The 25,410-nt window shown below is 35.7% G+C and overlaps 1 protein-coding gene across 1 annotated transcript in view; it reads left to right on the plus strand.

Annotated features, from left to right (window-relative positions):
• The window catches only part of PARVA (parvin alpha), a 66,469-nt gene that overhangs the window by 39,006 nt on the left and 2,053 nt on the right, over positions 1–25,410 (plus strand). Inside the window, exons 2-12 of the mRNA XM_070957485.1 lie at positions 7,048–7,137; positions 7,238–7,308; positions 9,334–9,436; positions 10,153–10,293; positions 12,202–12,317; positions 15,133–15,191; positions 15,679–15,698; positions 16,180–16,241; positions 18,759–18,827; positions 21,214–21,315; positions 21,554–21,626. Of these exons, the coding sequence (XP_070813586.1) occupies positions 7,048–7,137; positions 7,238–7,308; positions 9,334–9,436; positions 10,153–10,293; positions 12,202–12,317; positions 15,133–15,191; positions 15,679–15,698; positions 16,180–16,241; positions 18,759–18,827; positions 21,214–21,315; positions 21,554–21,626 (906 nt within the window). The remainder of the gene's footprint in view (positions 1–7,047; positions 7,138–7,237; positions 7,309–9,333; positions 9,437–10,152; positions 10,294–12,201; positions 12,318–15,132; positions 15,192–15,678; positions 15,699–16,179; positions 16,242–18,758; positions 18,828–21,213; positions 21,316–21,553; positions 21,627–25,410) is intronic.

The following is a 25,410-nucleotide window of genomic DNA, read 5'->3' on the forward strand; positions in this document are numbered from 1 at the left end:
TATGAGGGTAGCTATTGATCAAGCAGTGAAAAGAGAACTGAAGAGAAAAGGAGGGGGCAGTTTACCTTGTGCTGCTCCCTTGTTTCTCAGTATATGCACTCCCAGCCTTCACTGCTGCTATAATAATATTCATCCTAATAAAATTTAATGACTGAAGAATTCTGTAAGCTAGTTGGATAAACGATGTTGCACAGTATGTCAAACGTTCAGCTTTCCAGAATGAAATTTTGCCAAAATGAGACTGGCAAACTTTGTTTGCTCTGCAGATGGTGTACGAGTCTCTTGTGGTATCATATTAAATTATATAGGCAGTCAGTCAACTCTATAATGCATTGAGTTTAGAGGTGCAATATGCATTGAGTGTTCTGTCAAGAAATGGATTCGGATGCATAATACAGCTATGCAAGACAGCAAAAGAGAGAGCGGTTAAGAAGAGGATTTCTTAGCTGTTAAAATGATGACTTGGATAGTATACAATGGGATGTGGAGCATTTTGTCTCAAAGGTAAGGGATGCTGCAGTGCTTGCTGATATTTTTTTTTTCAGGCTTATTTTTTCAGGATGTGACTGATTATCTGCCCAAAGGATTTGGATATTTTTTTTTGGTTGCTACATTTTAATTTTTCTGCTAGCTAATACTGTTTATATGTTGCATTACCTTGCTGTGATATTGTGGTAGTAACAGCTATTGAGGTCAACAGTTTAATGATATTACCTCAAATAAACTGAAAAATGTGGGGATTTTTTCCTTTCCAAAGAAATGTGGAATATTAATCCCAACAATCTCAGATCAGCAATAACTAAAATGCAGGGCCATACAAAAGAAACTTGGAAATAGATGTTTTTCATAATGCAGCCCCCTCCCAACTCAGTCAAAATTGCTTCATGTTTTAGAATAACAACTTTTTTTTTTAATCACTTTTTAATTTTAGGTCCTCTTTATTCTGGAAATAGCTGACCTCTCACAGTTGTGCATTATTATTTCTGAACGTGTTTGATGAGGTTTCCCAATGTGAAGATCAGGAACTCCTTTGAATGTGTTCAAGAGCCTCTATTGTGAACAGTTGCATGTGTCCTACATGTTTTAACCCGCACACACACACAAATCAGGAAAATATAGGGGATAAACTAATATCATTGTACATGCATGTTTATGGTATTTAAAGCTGAAGTTTTTAAAGAGTGAATTTCCTAGCTAGAAAGAGAGTAGTTGACAGTGATAACAGTTCTACTACTGGCTTTAAATGATATGTGCTGAATATGTGTACTCAGATTATTTCAGAATCACAGTGGGGTTGGATGCAAATCATGAGCAGACTTCCCAAATGGGCTGTCCTATTGGAAATGGGAAAAATTTTTGCCAATCCCATCTTCTTCCAGTGCTGACCTGGTGGAATATGTGGTCCTCCAGAGAATATGAGAAGTGGTACAAAAGGCTGCAGAGTAAAAGGAAAATTGATCAAATTCTTCTTTGCTTCAGTACAGCTCTTGTTCCTGCATTCCCATTCACAGAAATACAACCTAGTAGGACTGTCACAGTTTCAGACTGAAACACAAAATGTGATTCAGAAGACACATGCGTGCCTGTGTAACATTATTGGAACCACCTTAAAGCCAGCTGTGTCTTTTCTTGGGCTCACACTGCTGCTTTCCCCAGATGAGGCACAACCCCAGGAAAAGTTGTACTTGGATATTGGTTTTTAGGTCAGGTGCTGTCTATGTGCCTAATGAAAAATCCAATCTATATTTAGTCCTTTGAATCTGGCTCTCCTTTCATCCTTAATATTTAAAACCATTGAAACATTGCATGCACATTATAGATTCAGGTTTTCTGTTTAAAAGATACATGCATACATTATAAACCCAGCTTTTCTATTTTATTATCTAGGATTTCTTCTCTCTTCTTCCCAAAATTCACCCAAACCCAGCCAGTTTTGCCATTTGAGAATCTAGTCATGCAAGAGGCTATAAACCGCTTGGATTGAAGTGGTGTATTTACCCCAATCAGTCAGTCAGTCAGTCAGTCAGTCAGTCAGTCAGTCAGTCAGTCAGTCAGTCAATCAATCAATCAATCAATTATTTGTGCTTTTTCTCCCCCCCCCCCAATTGTCATACCAATTTCAGGGTCCGCCTTTTACTCTGGGGTGGTGAAAAGTTTCATTCAGCTTTTTCTACATAGTAGCTTTTTCTAGATATAGTCAACTTCAGATCAATTTCAGCTTGGCTGTTTTAGCAGAAAACAGCGAGTTGAAATCCATGGGGATTTCACAACTGGGAGACTCCCAGAATGTGTAAAGATGATTGAGAGATTTTCTAATTAATAGAATTTATTTCATGGTCATAGCAACATGCTATTTTAGGTCATCTTTATGGCAAGAACTTTTTAAGGGTTTGAGACTTCAAAATCTGCCCCCTTCAAGCCTCTGGATCAGTACTTTATTGTGCAATCATATAAGAACCATCCACATTTTGTTATATGTTGTAAACTACTTGGAGTTGTTTTTGAATCCAGCAATATAGAAACATAATAAATATGACCACACAACTTGGGAAACAAGGAGGGTTGCTATACACAAGTCATACTTTGTTTTTCTCTTTTCAGGCGAAAATACAAGTATAAAAGTAGTATCGACGTTATAATGACAACAAAATTAATTGTGTTTGCCAGAACAATAATTATGTAGTGGGCATCTTATGTTACTCTTTCCTTTAATCAATATCTTTGTAACATTAATTTGCTCCATATAATCAGAAGTAGAACAAAACAAGGATGGAATAAAATAGTGAGCAGTTGAGAAAAATTCAAGGTGCCAGGCCCTTAATTTGCATTATATTCCAAACAGTTCTGTGCTGTTGTTTTTCTGACTTCTTATTAGTTATGTTTTATTTAAAAGAGAAATTATGCAACCATGGAAAATGGGCATTTCTGAGAATAAGTAGTAATGCATCATCATCAGATTGATGCCTGTTGTTTGCATACTGTATTCACTTTTAGAAGCGATTGGCTTGGAGTCAGCAATTAATGGATGTGGGATTTAGCTCTGTACAGATGGTTTTCTGAAAAATATTTTCAGTTGTAAACACATCTCCTCTTCCTTCCTTTAAGAATGAATGGACATTTATTGTTTAACAATGTATGGTTTACATTCTGAAGATACTGTTTTGAATGAACACCTCATAAACAGCCATCTGTGTAATTGCAAATATATTTCTATGGAGGTTGTGAAATAACTATTTTGCTCCCAATAATACATTTACACATTTAATTATCAGTTGTTAGCATTTTGTTGCTAAGCTCAAAGCAGTTTTTGTATTGTGTGCATATGTCACACAATTGTGTTTATATTTTTAAAATTATACAAACTAAATGAAATCTAATGTGTGCATACAAGTATTCATGCAAACTAAATATGTAGCATTTTCTTAGTATTTTTATACTTATCTTCATTGCCACTTCCTTTTGATGTCGATCATGGGATTTTTTCAAATTTAAATATTGAATTGCTTACATTTTCTGAAAAAGCAATGGGATCAATAAAAATGAAAGGTATGCTATATATTAACTTCCCCAATTTGATATTTTGCAGATGTATTGGACTACTAATTCTATATTTTACAGTGAGCCTGCATGGTTTGGGGACTGGTCTAAATTAATTTTCCTTTATGGGTCAATAATAATAATAATAATAATAATAATAATAATATCACTGAATAAAACATTTACAATATATTTATTTTTGAAACTAGAATGGTACAGTGGTTTTAATAAATATCAACATTTATTCATCCTATTTTATTTTTTAAATATGTATTAATAAACAATAATTGTTAAACTTGATTAAAAAACAAAACCACAAGGTGTTCCACCTATATGAAATAAAATTCTGCCTTTGCATGCATAATAGTTTCTGAAAACTGAATAGGAAAAGAGGTGGTATTTTACACACACACACACACACAGAGGGAGGGAGGGAGGAAGGAAGAGAGGGGGGACTGGAGGCATATTACTCCCGTAACTAAGCAGTGTGGATTCCATTTCTTCCCACAGTTACCTCTGTTCATTGTTCACAGAGTTAGTCTGTATACTTGATGGCTTTATGCACTTAGTCTGACTAACCTATTGCCAATGCCACTTTTAGACAGTATTACTCATATTCATGTTCAGCTGCCCTAGTCCCGTGATGGCGAACCTATGTCATGCATGCTGGAAATGGTACACAGGAAGTGGCACTCCACACGAGCCATTGCCAGTTGCTCTTCCGGGTTCCGGCACACCGGCCAGGTGGTCTTCACTCATGCGAAGGCACCGGAAACCGGAAGAGCAGCTGGCCGGCATGCGTGCGTGCGCCAGGAAGATGGTCTTTCTGTTTTCAGCATGTTTTCTGGCATGTGTGTGTGCGTGAAGACCAGCTGGCCGGTGCACATGCGCACTGCGCGGCTGCTCTTTCAATTTCCAGCGTGCACGCGCGCACTCCCATTTTGCCACTCAGTGCCGAAAAGGTTTGCCAACACTGTCCTAGTCAATATAGGTCAATATTAAAACAGCAGATATATTGTCTTCTATAGATACTTTGAACCATAGCAGGTAAATGCATCCAAATCATTAAATAATTGTAATGTGCATAAAATACCAATGCCCAATCCTTACTGACAGTCACCTTTAGAAATGGCTATCATTTATTCATAACTATCTTTATGAGCTAGAAAAAGGAAATGTCTCAACTCTTTATAATTTTGGAGTGAAGCATTTTACCTAGATCTCTCCAGCCTAGATTACTGTATGTCCTGCTTTGGAGATGAAAGGAGACTTGTATGTCTGATCAATAAATGTGGCTAGAATAATCGTGTATGTTTTTCACTGGTGTTTGATAGTATTGATCATGATGTTCCCTTATGATAGCTTTCTGGCTTGGATTTATGAGGCACATTAGGAGTCTTGTCTATCTAAGTAATATTGTGTGATTCACTTTCATTCCACAGTTTGATAATCCTCAGAGGATGTGTTTATGGGCACACATGTTGAATGTAAACCACTGAAATAAGCCATTTGTATAATGAATCTCATTATCAACAGTTTGTGCATTATAGACAACACTGCTTTTATTTTCCACTAATTCTTCGTTTTGGAGTCTATGGAACTTATAAATCGCCACACATATTCAGTTCTTGGATGAGGGAGAGCAGACTTAATACTGAAAAATTGGATGCTTCTTTGGATTGAAAATTATATTATTTGAGTAATGGAATGTCACTGATGTTGATGGGGTTACACAATTCCTAAAAACACAATGTGCATCTTCGGGATGCTTCTGGATTCAGTGCTCTTGTGTAGGTTTTAGGTGGTCAGGTGTGCTTTTGACAAATCCCATTTTGTGTTCTAATTAAAGTATATTAACTCCTCTTTGGAGCACCTGGAAACCGAAACTATACATTGGTACAGATTTGTGCTAAACATATAACAAGCCCATTGTACCCAAGGCCTAAACAATAAGGATTATGTTTACAGAATTAGGAAAATATATGTGGCTTCCTCTTTCATTTCTTTTTTCTAGTTAGGAAAGATCAGTAATTGCTTGCCCAAGCAAACATAGACCTGTCCCCCCCACTTTCCCAGGCTTTAAAAAACGATAACTGTTGAGCAGCACAGTGTGTTGTTAACCGTTAGTAGCAGCTTCTCCTCTTTTTTTTCTTCCCTATAATCTGAAATAAAGTAGTAAGAAGCCTTCAAGGTGGAATGTTTGAAATCACTAATGAAAGGAAATATAAATAGGCATCAAAAGACATGAAAAAGTCTAATAAAGCACAGCATGGAGGACATGCCTGCATATACTAAAGAAATTAAGCTAATTTAAACCTTGCAGGCACTGCTATTTATGCTTTCCGATAGACTCATCAGTTTCTAGGGGCTTTAAAGGGCAGAATTTATTTATATACTTTTATTTGGGGAAAGAAAGCTGCTTCTAGATTAGTGATGGACAGGAATGTATTCTTCATTGTCGATTTTTGTGTCAGGTTCTTCAAATTGGGGATAGTTTTACTGTTGAATATGATTAGAGATTCAACTCCATAAATATGAAGAGTTCCACAGATATAAGGGAGCAAGAGAATTGGTATTCCTGCAAAACATTGCATATCTTCCCTGGGCCCCATCCCCCAAAATCTACCTAGCAGAAATCTACACATACATAAGAGTTGGCACTCTTTCTGCAGTAATTCTGAAGTAAATCAGAACTGGCATCTTAGATGTGCAACATTTAAGGTAGCCCTTGCTTAACAAGGGTAATTGGGAATTGAATTGCCATTGCTAAGTGATGCAGCTAAATGATGATAAAATGAGATATCACGTGACCGTATTGCTTAACAACTCTGGCCTGCTTGCAATCCCACACTCCCTGTTGCTGTTGTTAAGCAAAAATCATGGGTTGTTGAAGACCTGCCACGACTGCAACTTTCTGCTGGCTTCCAACAAGCAATATCAGTGGGGCTGGAAGTTGTAAGTCCTGAGTAACTTGCAAGCAGGACAGAGGACTTGTGGGTACTGCAGAGTAAGGCAGAGGGGTGTTGTGGAAAGTGGATTCAGGCTAGGGAGTGGTTGCTGCGGTGCCACATGAGTGGATGTGGGTTGAGGAGGGAGTGTTGTGGTGCGGTTTCAGTTTTCAAAACACTCGTATAGAACACATTGTTTTGTATGATTTAATGGGTGCATGCATTCTTTGCATGATTATTGCAATAGAACTGTTTTATCAGTGGCCATTACCCACAAGTCCTCTGGTCTGCTTGCAAGTTTTCCAGGATTTACAACTTCCAGCCCCACTAACATTACTTGTTGGAAGTTAGCAGAAAGTTGCAGTCATGAAAGTCCTCAATGATTTTTGCTTTTTACTCTTATTTCTCAGTTTCGCATTTTGTTTCCTGCTCACTTCACTTTACAATTATGTCTCGACATTGGATAAGAACATAAAGTACACTCGTTATTACTACCGAAAGGCATTGTAATATCAAGAAAAAAAATTAAATTTCACTAACATTTTTTCCCCTTTTCTTTCAGTATCTGAACTACAGGAAGAAGGAATAAATGCCATAAATTTACCACTCAGTCCAATTCCTTTTGAATTAGATCCTGAAGATACTATGTTAGGTAATTTGAAATACTTTTTTTTTTCATTTAAGATGGTGATAAATATGCCTTTTTTATGAGGAATCTTCCTTCTTCATTTCTCTCCATTTTTTTTTCAAAGAGGAAAATGAAGTTCGAACAATGATTGATCCCAATTCAAGAAGTGACCCAAAACTACAGGAGCTAATGAAGGTAATACTTGTTCTTTCACTTTGAAAGTAGTCTATAAAATTCAGGCAAAATAAAGTAAGCTGTTTCATTCTCTTGAACTTTATTTTTGTGTTACTGGATCACATCCAGCCTTCTCCTACCACCATTTACTCAAGACTTTACTCATTGTAAAACATATTTCCTGTGTTTTAAGTCAAATGGCTTGTGAATCACTGGATTCTTTAGCACAAAATAGTTTGCGGATTATAGCTTTAACACTGATTGCTCCCTGACATTTTATTTTCTAAATGGGTTAGATATTTATTTAAAATAGTTTTAATCTTGCTATTTAACTCTGTTAGACTTTCCAAGATATAAACAAATAAACCTGAAATACAACAACAGATAATAAGCTGAACAAAAAGGGAATAATTCATAGTTATGGCAGAATTAAAAATATACCCAGTGACCGAAAATCAACAATCTGCATTTTTAAAACCTTAATCATAGGCACCAAAGACTTGTGAAATTAATATTCTTTAGCATGTGGGAAGAAAAGAGCGTATTGCAGTTCCATTTCCTCAGAGATGAGGGTTTTTTTCCCAGGTTTGAATGTCAATTTATTTAAAACCAGACATATTTGAAGTTTTTAAGAGAAACAATAGGTAATTTTTAAATGCCACAGTATAAACTGAAATTGAAAAAGTAATATCCCATCAATGGAAGATCATTTCATTTTAATTCACTAAAATAAGGAACAAAATAGAGAAACTATTTTGGCCAATTTTTCCTATACTCTGCAGTCCTTCCCATATGCTCCTGGGAACCCTCAAGCTTCTAGAACAGATTTTTGGAGGATTACAAAAGATAGTTGAAATTCCTGAAAATCATCTTTCCCTTAAATTAACTGTTATGGAGTGCCCATTTTGTAAGCTGAAATAAGATTTAGTTAATTTTGTTGGCCAAAGGGAGTTTCACCATAATTTCTAAACTCTAATTCATGTGACGAGTAGCAGGTTTTTCTTTGTGAGTTGAGAGCCTGATAGGAATTTAATAAAATCAATGGACCACCTACGTTTCATCCAATCCAATATTAGTGACTTTTGAAGATTAAAAAGAAAAAAGAAAGATCAACTAAACTTCTAGCACTGCTGAAATTAGAGATGATAGTTCTAATAATTCTATGCAATTAATATTTTTCTAACAATATGCTTAAGAACAGTCACCCTATTCCAAAAGTTCTCACTACTGAGATTGAGATAATTTTGAAGACACTTCCATGTCCACTTTGCGTAAAGTGAAAGAGAGTTTTTTCTGCTATTCGAAACTTACATATAGCTTTTTAATAGCGGAAAGTGTATCTCCTTGAAAAATTAGACTAAATTTTAGTTGGACTAATAATTAGTCCAACATTTTCTTCTATGAACAAAAAAAAAAGCTAAAAATAGAATTTACTGTAAGTGATTTATTTGCTGAGAGAGCAAATATTGGAATGTGAAGAACATTCTTTATTTCATTGTTTACTTCATGTATATTAATTACTGTATATTAATCTTTAGTACTGATTGGAAAACTGTAAAAAAATTGATGTTGTTTGTCCCTTCTGAATCATTGCCAAAAAAACCCTTCGTAATTGTGTTCATCTGATTACTAGGATCCGAACGTGATTTGAGGATGTCTTTACCTTTTACCTCATGCTTAAATACCCAGTCTTACCCAGTAACTTCTCATCCAGCAATCATCATTAAGTAGATGTAATGTCTACTGATAATTGATTAGAAAAATACGATTCTGCTATAAAAGTAACTTCAATATTTGGGACACTGAAAAATGGGTAGTTTTTTTTTTTAATGTAGCTTAACACATTTGATACAATATAACATACACCAGTCATAAATATTAATATTTCAATATCAATATTTTAATTCTTGTATTTAACTTGATACACTGCATCTTTGGTAAATTATGTTGAGTTTTTTCCTATTGTTTTGAACATCATACTTTTGAACAACATACATTTGCGATGATGCATAGGTAATAATGCTAAATCTTGGTCTCTTAACAAAGGTATTAATAGACTGGATTAACGATGTATTAGTAGGAGAAAGAATAATTGTAAAAGATCTGGCTGAAGACATGTATGATGGACAAGTACTGCAAAAACTCTTTGGTAAGAACTAATTTTATTTTCATGCATAGTGTGATGAAATTTTGCCTTTATATAGAGTGGTTTTAAAAACAAACAAACAAACCCAAGAAATAAGAAAAGATAGGTGCCTTCTGTTTCCTAAGAATAGTTTGTTCCTACTTTTCACAGATTTTATCCAATGAATGGTCACAATGTCTAAACAGCAAATAACCATTATCTTTATATGCCATGTATTATATTTTAAATTATTTTTACTCAGCATCTTAAATTAGACCTCTCTGACTTGAAAACTTCAGTTACATTCTGAAATTTGTCTTTCTGTAGTGCTACCATATTTAATGATGACATTCAGATTTATAGGCCGCTTTTGAGAAAAATTATACTATAAAGTTTTGAAAAAGCGTTACTATAATTAACATTAGTAAAATATTCTAGATTGTTTTATCCAGGAACCTCATTAGTCAATACTGTCAGATATGATATTTAGAAGAAATAATTGTAAAATGTATTGAAATAACTGTGCTTTATTAAAAGTATTGAAATCTGCAATAGAAGGAAAGGTTTTCTTTACTGTACTTAGATTTGCTAGGTGAATTGTCAGTGGTTACTTTTGAAATTTTAAATTAGTTTCTCTATAGAAAATCCATTTTGGAATATGTGGAACAGAATGTCTTCACATTGAACTTGGTACATGGAGTTGAGGCAAAGACTTGTTTTTTCTTCCATTATCACTTCAGAGAAGCTTGAGAGTGAGAAACTCAATGTGGCTGAAGTCACACAGTCTGAAATAGCTCAGAAACAGAAGCTACAGACAGTACTTGAAAAGATCAATGAAACCCTTAAGCTTCCTCCAAGGAGCATCAAATGGAATGTGGACTGTAAGTTATTTATTTACAGTAGAATTTGTATTATACATATTGCATTAAAATTGTGTTAAATTTATTAAATAAGAAAAAAGCCAGAAATGTTTTGTACAAAAATGTTGATAAGTTTAAATTCCAATTGTACATGCCATGTAGCATTCATGAATGAAGGCAAAGTGTTGCATTCATCAAGGAATATTTTGTTCAAAACTGGAGAGGTCTTTTTTTCTGGTTTCTGATCTAATTTGCTATGGGGCTTTGTAGAATAATAAGTGCGAAAAAGACTTATATCCAAGAAAATCCAAAGGAGTTGGTTCACAGGAAAATAAAAAGTCTAGTCTATGTAATGTTGTTATTTTTCGTATTGTCTGTTGCCCAGAGAATTTTCTCACAAATTTTGGAGCAAATCCTTTAATACATTTTCCTCCTTAAATTTTGCAAAGAATTTATAAACATGTCCAAGAGATGCTTCTGTTTATCCCTTTCAATTCCCGGTTAGCTGAGTTAGGTTGACAAAAAAATGACTTTCCCAGAAGTATTCCTGGTTAAAAGGATATTAACACTAGAATTCTTTCATCCAAATCAAGTACAGGAGAATATCCAACTTAGACCACTCACTTAGTACCATTTGAAGTTATGATGGATTCTCCCCCCTCCCCCAAAAGATATATACCCAAATTTGAAGTTCTAATGGCAGCCTTTGCCTCTCCCCCCAGCCATTTGATTGAATTTTGGGCACTTGACAGCTGACCCACATTTATGACCATTTGTAGCATCCCATAGTTATATAACTACGTTTTGCAACATTTTTGCCAGAAACCAGTGTTTTGTTCTGGTTTTCGGCAAAAAGCACTGGACAATGGGCTAGTTTATCAACTCCCACATTTGCTTAATGATCACTATGTTCATTTAACAATTGCTGCAAAAAATAACATGTGGCTGCCTCAGCTTCCAACCATCATGACATATAACAGAAATTTGGGTTCATTATGGTTGTAAGTCAAGGACTTCCTTATATGAGACAATACTCCAGGCTTTATCCTAAATATTGTGCTGGATCATCGTCCATAAAGACTGAAATTACTTCTATATACATTAGGCTGTTTTGCTTAAGCATGTTTGTCCTATAGGTAGCCTAAAAAAAAAAAATCTATTGTTTGGAACTATTTCACAATAGTTTGCAAAAGACCTTTTATCAAAGATAGACAAACAATACAGTTGAATAGATCATTAGTACATTGTTGTTCAATAACATGTGATTAATTTTAAATTGAAGCATGCTTAACATCAAATACTTTGACATGGCATTCATGGATATCCCGTTAAGGGAATAATAATGATAATAGTGCTGGAATATAGTTATGAATTATTTCTTTTGATGGCTGCAGATTAGAAATTTCCTATAATAAGTCTTTTGATACCTTGCAGCCCTGTTAGTGTTGAGTACATATACAAAGCCTGCTGTGAAAGACCTTTTAACAAGTTTGTGAGGAATGTTTGAGTCATTCTGTTTAGTAAATTATTGCTCAAGAGTACAAGCTAAATGGACTCATTCATCTTCCTGCAGACATTATGATACTTAAAACTAAATTAAGTGCATGTTATGAATTAAAAAATATCCTTCTCATATTTTATAAATCAACATTGGAATAGTGCAGATAAAGGAATGTTACCGAGGTATCCATAGATAGCACTTAATTCAGCTGCCCAAACCTCTTAAATCACAAGGAGCATGCAACACCTAACCCACTGGAACAATGTTGATTTAGTTGTTTTTATAAGATCCATTGATTTATGGCAGGAAAGAGAAACAGACAAAAATACCCTTGGATTAATCTCTAGTGGGCAAAGTGTTAAAAGATAAAATAGTCTGCATACTGATATAGCGGTTGGGAAGTAAATATTTCAGTTCCTCTCTTTCAGCTGTCCATGCAAAAAGCCTGGTTGCAATACTGCATCTTTTGGTTGCATTGTCGCAGTATTTTCGGGCCCCCATCAGGCTGCCAGATCATGTGTCTATTCAAGTTGTGGTTGTCCAGGTATGAATGAATGAATGTATTTCTGTATCCTGTTGAAACCAGAGAAAGTATAAGGAAAAAAAGGCATGTTTCTGGTTGAACTTTCTTCAGTGAGAAAAAAAGTCAAAAGCACAGCATTTCTTTTTTAGAGCTGAGTGCACTGTTGTCATTACTGATAGCATAACAGCGGAACGGTAACATTAATATAGTAAAGGTTAAATCAGATTTTGGCAAATTGTAACACTGAGGTTGTCATGCAAGAGTCCTAAAGTTAATATTTTTCACCTTTCTGGTTGTCTTGCTCCATGTTGTGGCATTCTACTGGGACTACATAAATCTTCTGAAAGAATATGCACACAAATCAAAATTTTCAAATCACAAAAGGGTCTGCCAATTTCCAGGCTTACATTGCTGCTTCAGAAGCTGTTCCCAACTCTGTCTGCATACGTGTGCACATGCATTTTGCTTTACCGAGGGAAATGTGAAACGAAGTGGCAACTTGTGCAAACACATGTGGAAAGCAGCTTGTAAAAGCCAGGAAACAGAGGCGTCTGCTTTGCAATTTGAAAAGAGATGCTTTGTATATGCTCCCCTGGGTTCAAAGCATTTCCCTCAAAGGATTTGCATAGCTCTACTTTCTACTTCAAATATTTGTATTTGCTCACTGAACACAAGTTTAATAAATGCCTCTTTTGATATTACATGTTCAACCTGGCAAATAATATAGATCTTTCTATCAGTTCGTGAATGCCTGCCAGTCCTATGACCTGCGTACGATTTCAAATTCACTGTTTAAAATTATTATTATTTTTACTGAATTTGCTCTTGTCAGTTCTTCAGATATTTTTTTTTTTTCTGGAGAAAGAGCCTGTGAATATTCTAGCTTCTGTGATAAATATTTCTAAGACCAGCTGTTTTCTGTCTCCTTAAAATAACAGGCGGAAGAAGCTTATATTTCTTATAAGTAACCATACACAAGTGAGATTGTGGCTTCTGGCTTGGAAAACAAATGCAACAATACCTGCTTGAAAGTAGTTCCCTGGGTTTTATTCAAGAATTACTTCTAGTGGAAGGGGGGGGGTACCTTTTGATTCTTGTAGTTAAGACTTTAAAAATATGAGAATACATCACCAAATGAGTAGGACAAAATGCCACATTTGTAGAATTACACTAGGAGTAATAGAACCAGCTTCCATTATTATCCTAACGCCGTAGTGAATAATCACCCTACTTTGAAGTCCTTCTTTCTATAAAAGGCAGAGGACATGGAAGCATGTCACAAAGCCACATGGAAGCAAACTGGGAATTTCAGAGAGAACCCTGGTGATAGCAGATTCCTGCCTACTGTCAGCATCCTGATTTTGTCATGCCAGGCCACAATTTTTATATATATTCACAATTTTTTATATATTCACTGCACTGTAGATAAATGCATTCAATATCTACAGACATAAGTATTGACTGTTCAGCCAGGGAATGAGCTCTGTTTCTCCCTGCTATTGCTTCTCAGTGTGTTGAGAACATTTCTGTCAGCCCTCCCAAGTAAACCAGACAGGAAACACAGCAAGATGAACTAATTCCACTTTATTGTAAGGCTACATTAACAGAATCTTGGAAATCTGCAAGTATTAACTTCCCACTGCCATTTTTAACCATCTCACCAATTCGGGCAAGTCCTTCCTAAATTTCTTTCTCTGACAGTTAAGTGACTGCAGCTTTCTCTCTCTCTCTCTTTCTCTCTCTCTCTCTCTCCCTCTCCCTCCCTCTCTCTCTCCTGATTGTTCCCTAGGCAGCATGTCTTTCCCTTGCCACCAAAGCCATCTTAATAAACTATTGTAGTTCCTTGGCTTTGGACTGTTTCTTTTTAGAAGCTGCACATGTATTCAGACTAGTTCAGTCAGCCTTATAAATTCTCTTATTTAGATATTTAACTGGCTTTTCTTCTGAATTTTGCTTCTGGAGAATCTCCCTTTTCACCACTGGCATCCTTAGAAGGGTAGGGCAGAGTTTTCCAGACTTAGCAACTGGCAGTGTTGTGGCATGCAGCTCCCAGAATTCTTGGCAATCAACGCTCTTGTGAACTGAAATCCCCAGATCTGGAATATGCCATAGTTGGAAAGCACTGGTGTAGGAATATGTAAAGCTTCTTGTACATTTCCACAGGGTGTGAACTGTACCTTCCAGGAAAAAAATGCAGAATAGAATGTGTCTGTCTGTTGGAGTTTGTTGTTCTTATTTCAAAACTAAATCAAAATGCTTATTCCGATTTTCAAACCAATTTCCAATTATTATTTGGAAATTTACTTGGAAATGCTTACTTTGACAGAAAGCATGTTAGAAATTCCAGGTTTTGAGAAAAAAAAACTATTTAAACGTGAATGTTTATGTAGAATTTTTTTGTAATTAAAAAAGCATTTATTAATGTGGAAATGGGAGAAGAGTTATGAATACATTCACAGTAATGACCAGGTAAAAATAGTCGTCTATTCCCACTCTCCATGAGGTTAAAATATAGGTCTCCATCTAGTCTCTTCTCGGCCCATCTTGTATCTTGGATCTTATGCTGCCTTCTGTTTCCAATTTAAAATTTCTGACCTTCTCCTAGAATAGGTATAAGAGTAACATGAATATTCAGCCATAAGGAATGCTTGCCATTAACTTACAAAAATTCCTGTTGAGCTATCCTTATATACATGAGTCAGGGTTCCTACAGGAAGATTCCCATCTTAGAATTAATAGTTAATAAAAGTATAAATAAGGAAAGAAACTAGAGAGGACATAATCTTACAATTTAAATGTAGTCTATTTTATAGCTAATTATTGTTATTTTTTTCAGAAACGAGAAGGAATCCTCCAGTCCCGACAGATCCAAGAGGAAATAACTGGCAATACTGAGTAAGTCAAGTGAAGGTTAAGACATGCCAGCTTTACCAAATCTTCCTTGTAGATTACGGGTTCCATTAATGGAAATTTCAAACAGGCTTCACTCCAAATAATAAAGAATAGAAATAATGTAAAGATGTGGAGATGTTCTCAATGTAGGAAGCTTTAAAATCAAGTAATTCCTTAAACAAGAAGGTAATTTCCCCATATATGTTTTAAGGAGTTTTTGTGAGTGCCAACTTAGAGAGAAGTCCAATTAGAAACAATTCAGGTAAGGGCTTTCTTAGTTAGTGGCACCAGATTTATAGACCACCTACTCCTTGGTCATTCAAGCCTTTTGTGGCTTGTTTTAATGGAATTTTCAGAGTCAAACTTTTCTGTTTTGAATGTAATTAGCAGGTGCATGTTTAATTTGCTTTGCCTATTTCTGCATTGAACAAAATGTATTAAATGACTCAAGAGAACTCATACAAATAATTGCATTATTTCTTTTCTATAGGGCAATGTCAGGACGGCATGGTAAGTACACATTGATTGTCGACATTTTCTAGATGTTTGTAAATATTCTCCAACTAATAATATTATATAATTCAAAGGCTATTGCTGAGCACATTGTAAGCCGCCCTGAGTCTTCGGAGAAGGGCGGCATATAAATCAAATTAAAAAAAAAAAAAAAAAGTCAACTAAGTTCACATTCTGAATTTTCTTAATTGATCTGTAAATGTACATTTCTTCCAAAGAAGAATACTTTCTTAATAATTAGAAAATAATTACATTTCTTAAATTAATACTTCGTTATACTTTCTAATCTGCATGGCTAGAGAACATTCAAAATAGATTGACGTGAATGTACATTTGGTAAATAATGGCCAAGGATTATTTGGCTAGACCAAATATTTCTTATTAAATGTAGATGACTGTCGATGACCTTCTGGTTTTGAAATTCCTATGCTTCAGTAATGTAGCATTTAGCAGGTTGTTCTCATCAACTGTATTGCAGAACGAGATGCATTTGACACACTGTTTGACCATGCTCCAGACAAACTCAATGTTGTTAAAAAGGTGAGTCAAAAATGTTTTTAACTGTCTTAGAAACACAACAAACAAAAGTGCAATTTAACTGTCTTAGAAACTCAGTGAATGTAATTAGAACTAAACTTTGATGTTGCCAAGACATTCCACATGTTAGTTTTTGTTGTATGCTTTTAATTGCAGTGTGTCATCTAGGTACAGAGCGAAGTATGTACATTTCAAGTTCCTCAACTTGAGGCCAAGAGGGATCGTCTCTTGAGGAACAATACACCACCATATATGTATATCAAGGTGCATGGCATCACCCCCTCTTCAAAAAAACCTTCACAATACCTTGAACCCAACCCCCAATTTACACTAGCTAGGTGAGGCAGGCATCAGTTCCAAAGGTGACCTGTAACCAAGAACATTGTCCACTTCTTTAATATTTATATTTTGAGTAAATCCAAGATATGTTCACAAGATACTGCCACTGTCATCTCACTGGATTCTGTTCATGTGGCATCTAATTCAAAATTATTTGGGTTACAAAATACCTTGCAAAAAAAGTATAGGGAAGCTTTTCTGACCAAACACCTTGCAAAAGGAAATGGGTAACTACTATCTAATAAGACTGCTAGATAGCAATCACCAGGGTGGGAAGTACTAACACTTTTTCCAACCTTAAGTGTGGAAAGTACTAACACTTTTTCCAACCTTACTGCTACCATATAGAGCTGAAGGATCATTAGACAATGAAGTTCCATGATTAACCAAACAGCTCCTCTAGATCTAAAGGATACTCTTTCAAATTACAGCAGTTGAAATAATCTCTGCGTTTTGTAGAAGTTAATTGACTAAGTGCATAGCTGAACTGCTATCCAAACTTTTGAGAAAATTCCCAGCAATTGCTATTGCTCCAGTAGTATCCATACTGTGTCTGTATCTGACCATCTTAATCCATGGTGCCAACTGGCATCATCAGCCAGGAAATGAGTCGACTGTGGCAAAGAACTGGGAGTAATGTCTTTGATTTTCAGATCACATTCCTACTTCTCTAAATAAAGGCTAACCCAGTGGGCCTCTATAGTATGTGTGATTTGCAAACAAAATCCCATACTTTATAGAAATTATGTAATCCCAAACCTACCTTCAAGTCAAGGATATTAAAATCCCAGAGCCCCAAAAATCAAGGCAAATCAGCCATGAGTCAGCCATAATGTCAAACAGCTTAAGCAGGGAGGGTGCTAGGCAGTAGAATAGGCACTACAAGTTATCTCTGATGCTAAGTTACATAGACATGCACTCTCTCCTCCAGTTATCAGTGCAGCACAGAATCTAGTCACTATTGTATTTTGGAGGATCATTCCCATTCTTACTCCTAAAGCTTTAGACTTTGGACTGGTGGAATAGCCAAAATATAGCCAGGTACATCTTAGACAAGGGGACTCCCCCCCACATCTGTGCCCAACTAGATTTCAGCAACACATTCCAGGTGTACTTTGTCCTTCATATGTAGAGGACCTGATTATACTACACATGGATGTGCCATTCAGCAATGTCAGTTTCAGATCAAGGCCTTCGGCATTCTGGTACCTAGGATTTGGGCTGAGGAAATATTTGGCACCAGTTTTCCAATGTTTCCCTGGAAACCACTTGCCTCTTGCCTCCCATCATATCTCCCTCTGTATAAGTACTTCAATTCTCTCTTGACTTTCTGGCTTCCTATTGATCCTTCTGAATATGCACTGGAGGTAGTGTAAAAGAAAATCGCCATATGAAAGAGCACCTTATTGAAATCTTAGAAGTCTTACCAGTTTTCCCCACTACATAAAATAAGTATTTCATAATATAAATGCAAATGCTTTTCTGTACATTATTTCTAGTGAAAGGTGGTATAGAAAAGGAGTGAAATACCGAAATTGCCATTTCACACATTTGTATTATATGATCTCCAGTTGATCTAGATCAGCACAGCTTCCTTGAAGAGAAAACAGTGGCATTCCACTTTACAACAGCTTATTTGTGGCTCAAATGTTATTTTCTTTCCTCAGTTATTCTGTTGAAGTATTATCCTGTTGCAACAATACCTTTATATAATATATATATATATATATATATAATTTTTTAAACTTCTAAACGTTCTGGAGATCGTGATGTCTATCGTTTCTTCTACATATATATATGTATATGTATATGTATATGTATGTATGTATGTATATATGTAGGTCTTTGGTTATTCGGGTCTTCTCCCACGTAAAATTGGAAGTATAAATCAAAATTAAAAAAAAAAAAAAAGTGGGAGAAGACCCGAATAACCAAAGACCTACATACAAACACCCGCAAAAACCTGAGATATAAACCTATATTAAAGTGATAAATATTTCCCAGCAATATGTAGTCATTCTTTATTCAGTAGTTGGGATGGAGTTCCATAGCATTTTCCTCTTTCTCAAAAGCCAACAAACAAGCGGATTTACTAAATGCTAAATTATTTTAAAGCTCAGAGTGCATGTTTTACAGGACTCTGTTTTTAAAAACTTTAAAGCTTATGTTCTTAATTTCTAGACTCTCATTACTTTTGTGAATAAGCACCTCAATAAGCTGAATCTGGAAGTTACGGAACTAGAAACCCAGGTAGGATTATATAGGTGTATTTAGAAAAGTAGAAGAGTTTCTTAACATTATTCCAATTTGTACCATGTAATCAATGGAGGTGAAAATATATTGGAGCATTATCTTTTATTTTCTTGTCCTTCCTTCATTTTTTTACAATTATATCATGGGTACAAAACAAAAATCATGTTTACTAGCTGAAACCATGGCTATTGATAGATACTTTTTCATTTATTAAATTTGTAGAAGGATACAATCAAATTGGGCTCTTGTTGGTTAACAACAAAGCTATAACATGATACATAATAGAATGACTAAAATATTTGTGGTAAGAAATGAAAGCTAAGCCATCCATATGAAAAAGTCAGGAAACTTTGAATATGTTTGCTGGCTAGATGACAGAATCCATCTGACCAAGTATGGAATGGCTAAACTAGAACCTTTTGGTTTTATGTAACAATAATGGACTGGGCTGTTTGATCTGCCAGGTTCTGTGAATATACCAGGAGAAAATATGTCATAATGTGCATTTGTATTAATATTCCATAATACAGAACACCTTCTTTTTCTTCACTATCAAAAGAAAATTCATAGAATCACAAAAATCTTGTTTTGTTTGCATTTGCTAGAAAATCCACCATATCTACACTTGATTTCTCCATTTAAAAAAAAAAAAAAAAAAATTGGAGTTAAAGTTTTGAAAATTTCCATGGAGAAGAAAATGCCATTTTTAACCAGAGCATGAATCTATGCTGCCGAAGTTGAGACTATCATAGAGCTACTGTGTATTGTAGGGTTTTTTTTAATGCCCTGCTTTAAAATAAAAGCAGTAAAACAATGATGCCTTTAATCCAATTTAGAAATCTAAAACTAGCCCCTCTTCTTGAATACCCCAGTGAAAAGTCCAGCAGCCATATTATATTTGGCACAGTTTTTCATTGTCTTCATTGGTGTGTCGTTCCCCCCCCACCCCAAGTTTTTCCCATGAAACCATCTGCGTGAAAGCTGGTGATAGGAAGGAAGTTTTGGCAGGAATTGTATTCCTTTTTCTGTGACATATAAAGAAATTTGTATGCATTTAGGAAGAGGAGAAAAAAAATAAGATACTGAGGAAAATTACAATCTTGTGATATTCAAATGGGAAAAGAATAACGTTCCTTTGTTTTGGTGGTTGACATGTCACATTGTTTACCCAATTGTCATTTTCTGACTCAAAATCTACTGGAAGTCCCCCAAAATATGCTATTGAAAGTGGCATTAGCCGAATGGAGAGATGGATTGCTTTGCCAGAGGCTAAGGGTCAATAACATCTGAAAGGCAGTGTTTCAATAATGGGGATTTAAAATGAAAGAGGATTTGTGGCAGAGGAATGAAATAATTAGGATCTGACTAAAGGAGGTTAAACTGATGATGGTAAGCAATGGTGCTAAGATGAAAATGACTATGGTAATATAACACATAGTTTGAGCATTACCCTGAACTCTGGTTTATTATGTGGTCCAAATTGTATGCTAAAATACAACAATAGGGTTGTAGTTTTTTCCTATTTCTGCTCCTTTTAAATTAAAGCAAAGAGCCTTGTCTCTTCTCTTTCATTAAATATAGAAAAAAACAATACATGTACTGTATTTTTAAAAAAATTCCTTGACTTTTGAATGGCAGTGAATTCAGTTATAGTGAATTCAGGAAAATTCTGAATTCTGTCAGGAAAGTATGAGGAGGAAGGAACATTAAATATGTTCACTGCCTTGAGTTATTTAGAAAAATAATAAAAGCAGAATAAAAACAATCTAAGGCATGCCAGCAAACCTGCAGTGATTTGTCTTGTGTATTAAAAATGCTTTCAGGTAGAATTGCTGTTTGAGCAAATGGTAGCATTTCGTAATGGACCTAGGCTGATCTAGAAAACAGGAGTATTCCTGCTTACTATTTTATAGGAGGTCTCCTTGGAAATCCAGGGCTAGTGGCTAAATTTGCAAAATAAAAATAAAACAAAACCAGAAAAAAAGGTGATGACAAGCCATTTTCATACCAAGCCAAGAGAATTGTATGGATGTGTCTGCAGAAGTCATTTGAAATCAAATTCAACTCAAAGGAAGCTATTTTTTAAATCTTTTGCTAGGATGCCACATATGTTAATACTTTTTATGTAACGTGGACAACAGAAACTTGGTTTGCTTGAAGTCATATCAGATATTTATAATATGATTGAGCTTCCCTTGGTCAGGTACTTCAGCCCCTCTGAACCACTTATAAGTACCTGAGTCCTACCATTCTTAATGACATGAACGTCTGTGTTGCATCACTGTTTATACTTACAAAACTTTAAAAACAAGAAATTACTTTTTTATCATGTCAAAGAGTGATCTTTACAAGATTAGATCTAAAAAAGTGTTACTTTTAAAAGTTTGCAGATGGTGTATACCTGGTGCTGCTGATGGGTCTTCTTGAAGGTTATTTTGTGCCTCTTCACAGCTTTTTTCTAACTCCTGACAGTTTTGAACAAAAGGTAAACTTTTATGCATTTAAAGAAGAATTAATTTGGCTATTTATGTTTATACTGGTCATCATCCTAAAAGAGTTCATAGCACTGCACAAAAAAACCTCAATAACACTTGATTTAAATAAAGATTAAATGAATGTCACTCTTCTGTTTTTATAGTATTATTCTGCTTCATTGTGCTATGTAGTATCAGTAAACAAGTCTAGAATTATGAGTAATTGCTTTCTCTTAATTAACCCATCAGGTACTCAATGTCTCATTTGCATTTGAGTTAATGCAAGATGGAGGGCTGGAAAAACCAAAACCAAGGCCAGAAGGTATTTGTTGAATGTCTTGAGGATGCATTTCATTGATGAAGCCGCCTAAAATTTTACGGAAAGTTTCATAGGAAATAAATGGCTATTTTCATTTGATAGTCTCCTAATTATGAGGATTAATTAATTTTCCACTGCTATTTGTTATGTTCTTAGAAACACAAACAAATGAAATTCTAATATCTTAAGTAGATATAAATCTTAAAAGTTTCTTTTTTTTTTCAGCCCAGAGGAAATTTGATAATTTCCAAATCTTATCTTTAGAATAGCTTTGATGATTTCCAGAAATAGTATCAATGATCTTCTTTCTGTAAATACAGATTTTATAAGACTTCCAAAAGGACATTTATTTATCATAATCCTACCATAATCATAAGATTTCCCACAGGTAACAGATACAGGTAGTTCTCAATTTACAATTGATTGCTTAGCGACCATTCAAAGTTCCAACAGACCTACCTGGAGTCTAATCCATATTCCATGTTCTGATGGTCCAATGACTGCACTTCAGGTGCTGGGCAACCAGGCCCCATTGATGGCCACTTACAGGGTGCTGCGATTACGTGACCATGTTTTATGATTGTTTTGTCAAAAGAAGCAGTTGTTTTTTTAGTAAAATTGGCACCAAAGTGTCGATTCACTTAACAATTGTGGCATTTGCTTAACAACTGCAGCATGTGGCACAGTGGTTAGAATGCAGTACTGCAGCTAATTCTGCTGACTGCCGGCTGCCAGCAGTTTGGTAGTTCGAGTCTCAACAGCTCAAGGTTGACTCAGCCTTCCATCCTTCCGAGGTGGGTAAAATGAGGACCCAGATCGTTGGAGGCAATATGCTGACTCTGTAAACTTCTTAAAGAAGGCTGTAAAGCACTGTAAAGCAGTGTATAAGTCTAAGTGCTATTGTTATTTGCTTAGTGACTGCACAACATAGGTCATTAAAATTGGGTTGGTCACATGACCAACCTGCTTTACAGCCATCATCACTTGATTATTGAGCAGACTCTGTTATAGTATTGAGGACGACCTATACATTCAGAATATAGGTGATTGAAATAATTATTTTCCGGAATCTGTCAAGAGCTCCATTGATGAATTTAATGCCAAACACATAGGTGGCAAGGGTAATTCCTGAAATCGTGGGGGGTTTTGGGGGAGGGGCTGTTCTGTTCATCCTTGTGCAGCTCTCTAATATGACTGAAATCACCATTCGGGATTGTGGGACTCAGATTAGGATTCAGTGACTTTGTTGATAGCCATGGAAATGTTACAATTTGTCAGCATAGAATAGGGCATACCCTGAATATACTATTACCCATCTGGACATGGCACTTTGTAGAAGTGGGACAAAATGTGTATCACTTATATTAATCTATTTGCTCTAGTATTTTGTCTTAGGTATAACTTACGACAATTCACTCCATTTTCTCTGGCAAATACAATTACCTGTCCTCTAGGATTTGCTATTTTAATACTCTTTCACCCTAAATCACTTTTTCCTTTAAAAGGTGTTGGGGGGAGGGGGGGATTGGATTTTTAAAAATGCCCTAAAAACAACAACTAATAGAAACGCTGCAAGTTAAGATTAGCAGGAGCTACTTTGTGTTATCTATCTACTTATGGATTCAAGTTTGCCTTGTGGCATCAGTCCAACTGAGTGAAGATGGAGTGGGAATTGTGGAGTTAGGCTGAAAATGGAGAAACATTACGATTCCCTATCCCTTATGGCCCATTAATGTTACTACAGCATTTCAGTTTTTCAGGTACTTATTGCTTAGAGAAATGGTTGATTTTTTCCCCCTCTGGTATAAATCAAACCATACAGACATTTCAGCATTCATGTACAATTATTAACATGCTTAATATGAAATTTCCTGTTCAATATGAATGGAAAAACACATCTGTTTTATATGTTGTTACATCTGGGCACAATGCCTATGCTTAAATTTTCCAGCAAGCACCCGTGTATTGAAAAGCATTTTAATAATTGCGGAGTGCATATAAAATAGCTTTTAAATTCTTCCCTTGTTTTTCTGAATGAAAAAATAGTTAGGAACAGCAACAGAATAAGAAATTGGATATCAGATCTTTTGTCTAGAACAGAACGGGCACCTTTGTCACCAATGAAATAAAATGTTCCTCACCCAGCATTCAAGCAGCTTTAAAGAGGCAAATTCTTATAAATAAAGAGGCAAGTTCAGCATAAGTTTTTTGTAAACCGTGTAAAAATCATTTATTTTTACTGCCACTCAATATCTAGCAATATCTTTCCTCAAAGCTGTAATGTTGTCCTTTCTACCAAGAATGATTGACAAAAGCAGAGCCCTTGGCCTTTTTGGCCCAGTAGGACATTTAAGAGTGTGTTGGCCATTCTTATAAAATGTTTGCAGCGGGAGAGTTGCCCTTCACAAGTTGAAATTGTTGGCATAACCAGTTAAAAAGCTAGTTGTGTGGATGTGTGTGTGTGTCCAAACTATGAAATGCCACTCTGTGCTCCTAGTTTTTTTTTTTTTTTTTAATTTGATTTATATGCCGCCCTTCTCCGGAGACTCAGGGCGGCTTACAATGCGTTAAGCAATAGCCTTCATACTTTTGTATATTTTATACAAAGTCAGCTTATTGCCCCCACAAACTGGGTCCTCATTTCACCTACCTTAGAAAGGATGGAAGGCTGAGTCAACCTTGAGCCTTGGAGAGATTCGAACCAGCAGAAATTGCAGGCAGCTGTGTTAATAACAGGGTGCTTAGACCACTGTACTATCAAGGCTCTTTTTAGTTTGGCTTACATGTATCCTTTTTATGTCAGGCTAAGCCCAAGAATGATGAGGAGCGATTCAGCCAGAATTTAGTTATTTAGTAGCCTACAACACAATAGACAGACTCTTGCCAGATTCTACTCTCGCCCTAACTAACAGATCCCGGAAGATCCTAGGGAGTGGCTATCTCAACTCTTCCTCTGTCTCCAACCAATTCCAGGCTGTGCCACCTCTTGTCTCACCCCCCTTTCTGGAATGTGTTCCCCACTTCCTGGGAAACTGCTGCTTCATTGTAGTCCATTACACCAACCCCCCTTCATGGGCACCAATTCTCAATGATAGACATTGCACTGTTCTTCACACATTCATCCTCATTTTTATGGAGAATAGAAGTATTCAGGGAGGGGAGGGGAAGAGGAATGCTGAAGGGTTGCATTTTTGCTTTGGAGCATTTCATCCTACCACTTCTCTTTAAGAAAACGAGGATTAAAAGAAAAAGATAATCTGATAATGCAGAAAGCCTGACAGGCATTACAAAAAGTGGGGGGGGGGATTGAAGTTTCCACAAGCTGCCCTTGGGATCTGATTGTCAAGGTTTTGAAATAACCAATATTTAAATAATCTGAAGCTATAATGGTCATTTAACAAACTATTTTAAAATGCCTTCTGTGCACTTGCAACTGACAGAATAAATCAAATGTTGTATTAATCTGTGTTCTAAACACATAAGCGGTCTCGAAAGCAATTAAGGCAGCAGATCCAATCTCATATTCAGTTCTTCTTAATATCTTAATATAGAATGTATTTGCCAAAGACAACACACAATAAATTAGAATCTTTCCCTAGTACCAGCCTGATGCATAGAATGAATATGTTGTAGTGTGCATGGAGCCCAAAGAGAGAAAAAATATAATGGTGGTCTTTAAAATAGCATTTGGTTTTCATGCTTGCCCAGAAAGTGCTCTGATGAAATTGGACTGAGAGTTCCAGAATACACAGTTAGCCCTGGACCATTTCTGGGAATTTGGGAAGTG

The sequence above is a fragment of the Pituophis catenifer genome, unplaced genomic scaffold, assembly GCF_029215685.1.
Source record: "Pituophis catenifer annectens isolate HBS135680 unplaced genomic scaffold, rPitCat1.0.hap2 SCAF_1, whole genome shotgun sequence".
NCBI lineage: Eukaryota > Metazoa > Chordata > Lepidosauria > Squamata > Colubridae > Pituophis > Pituophis catenifer.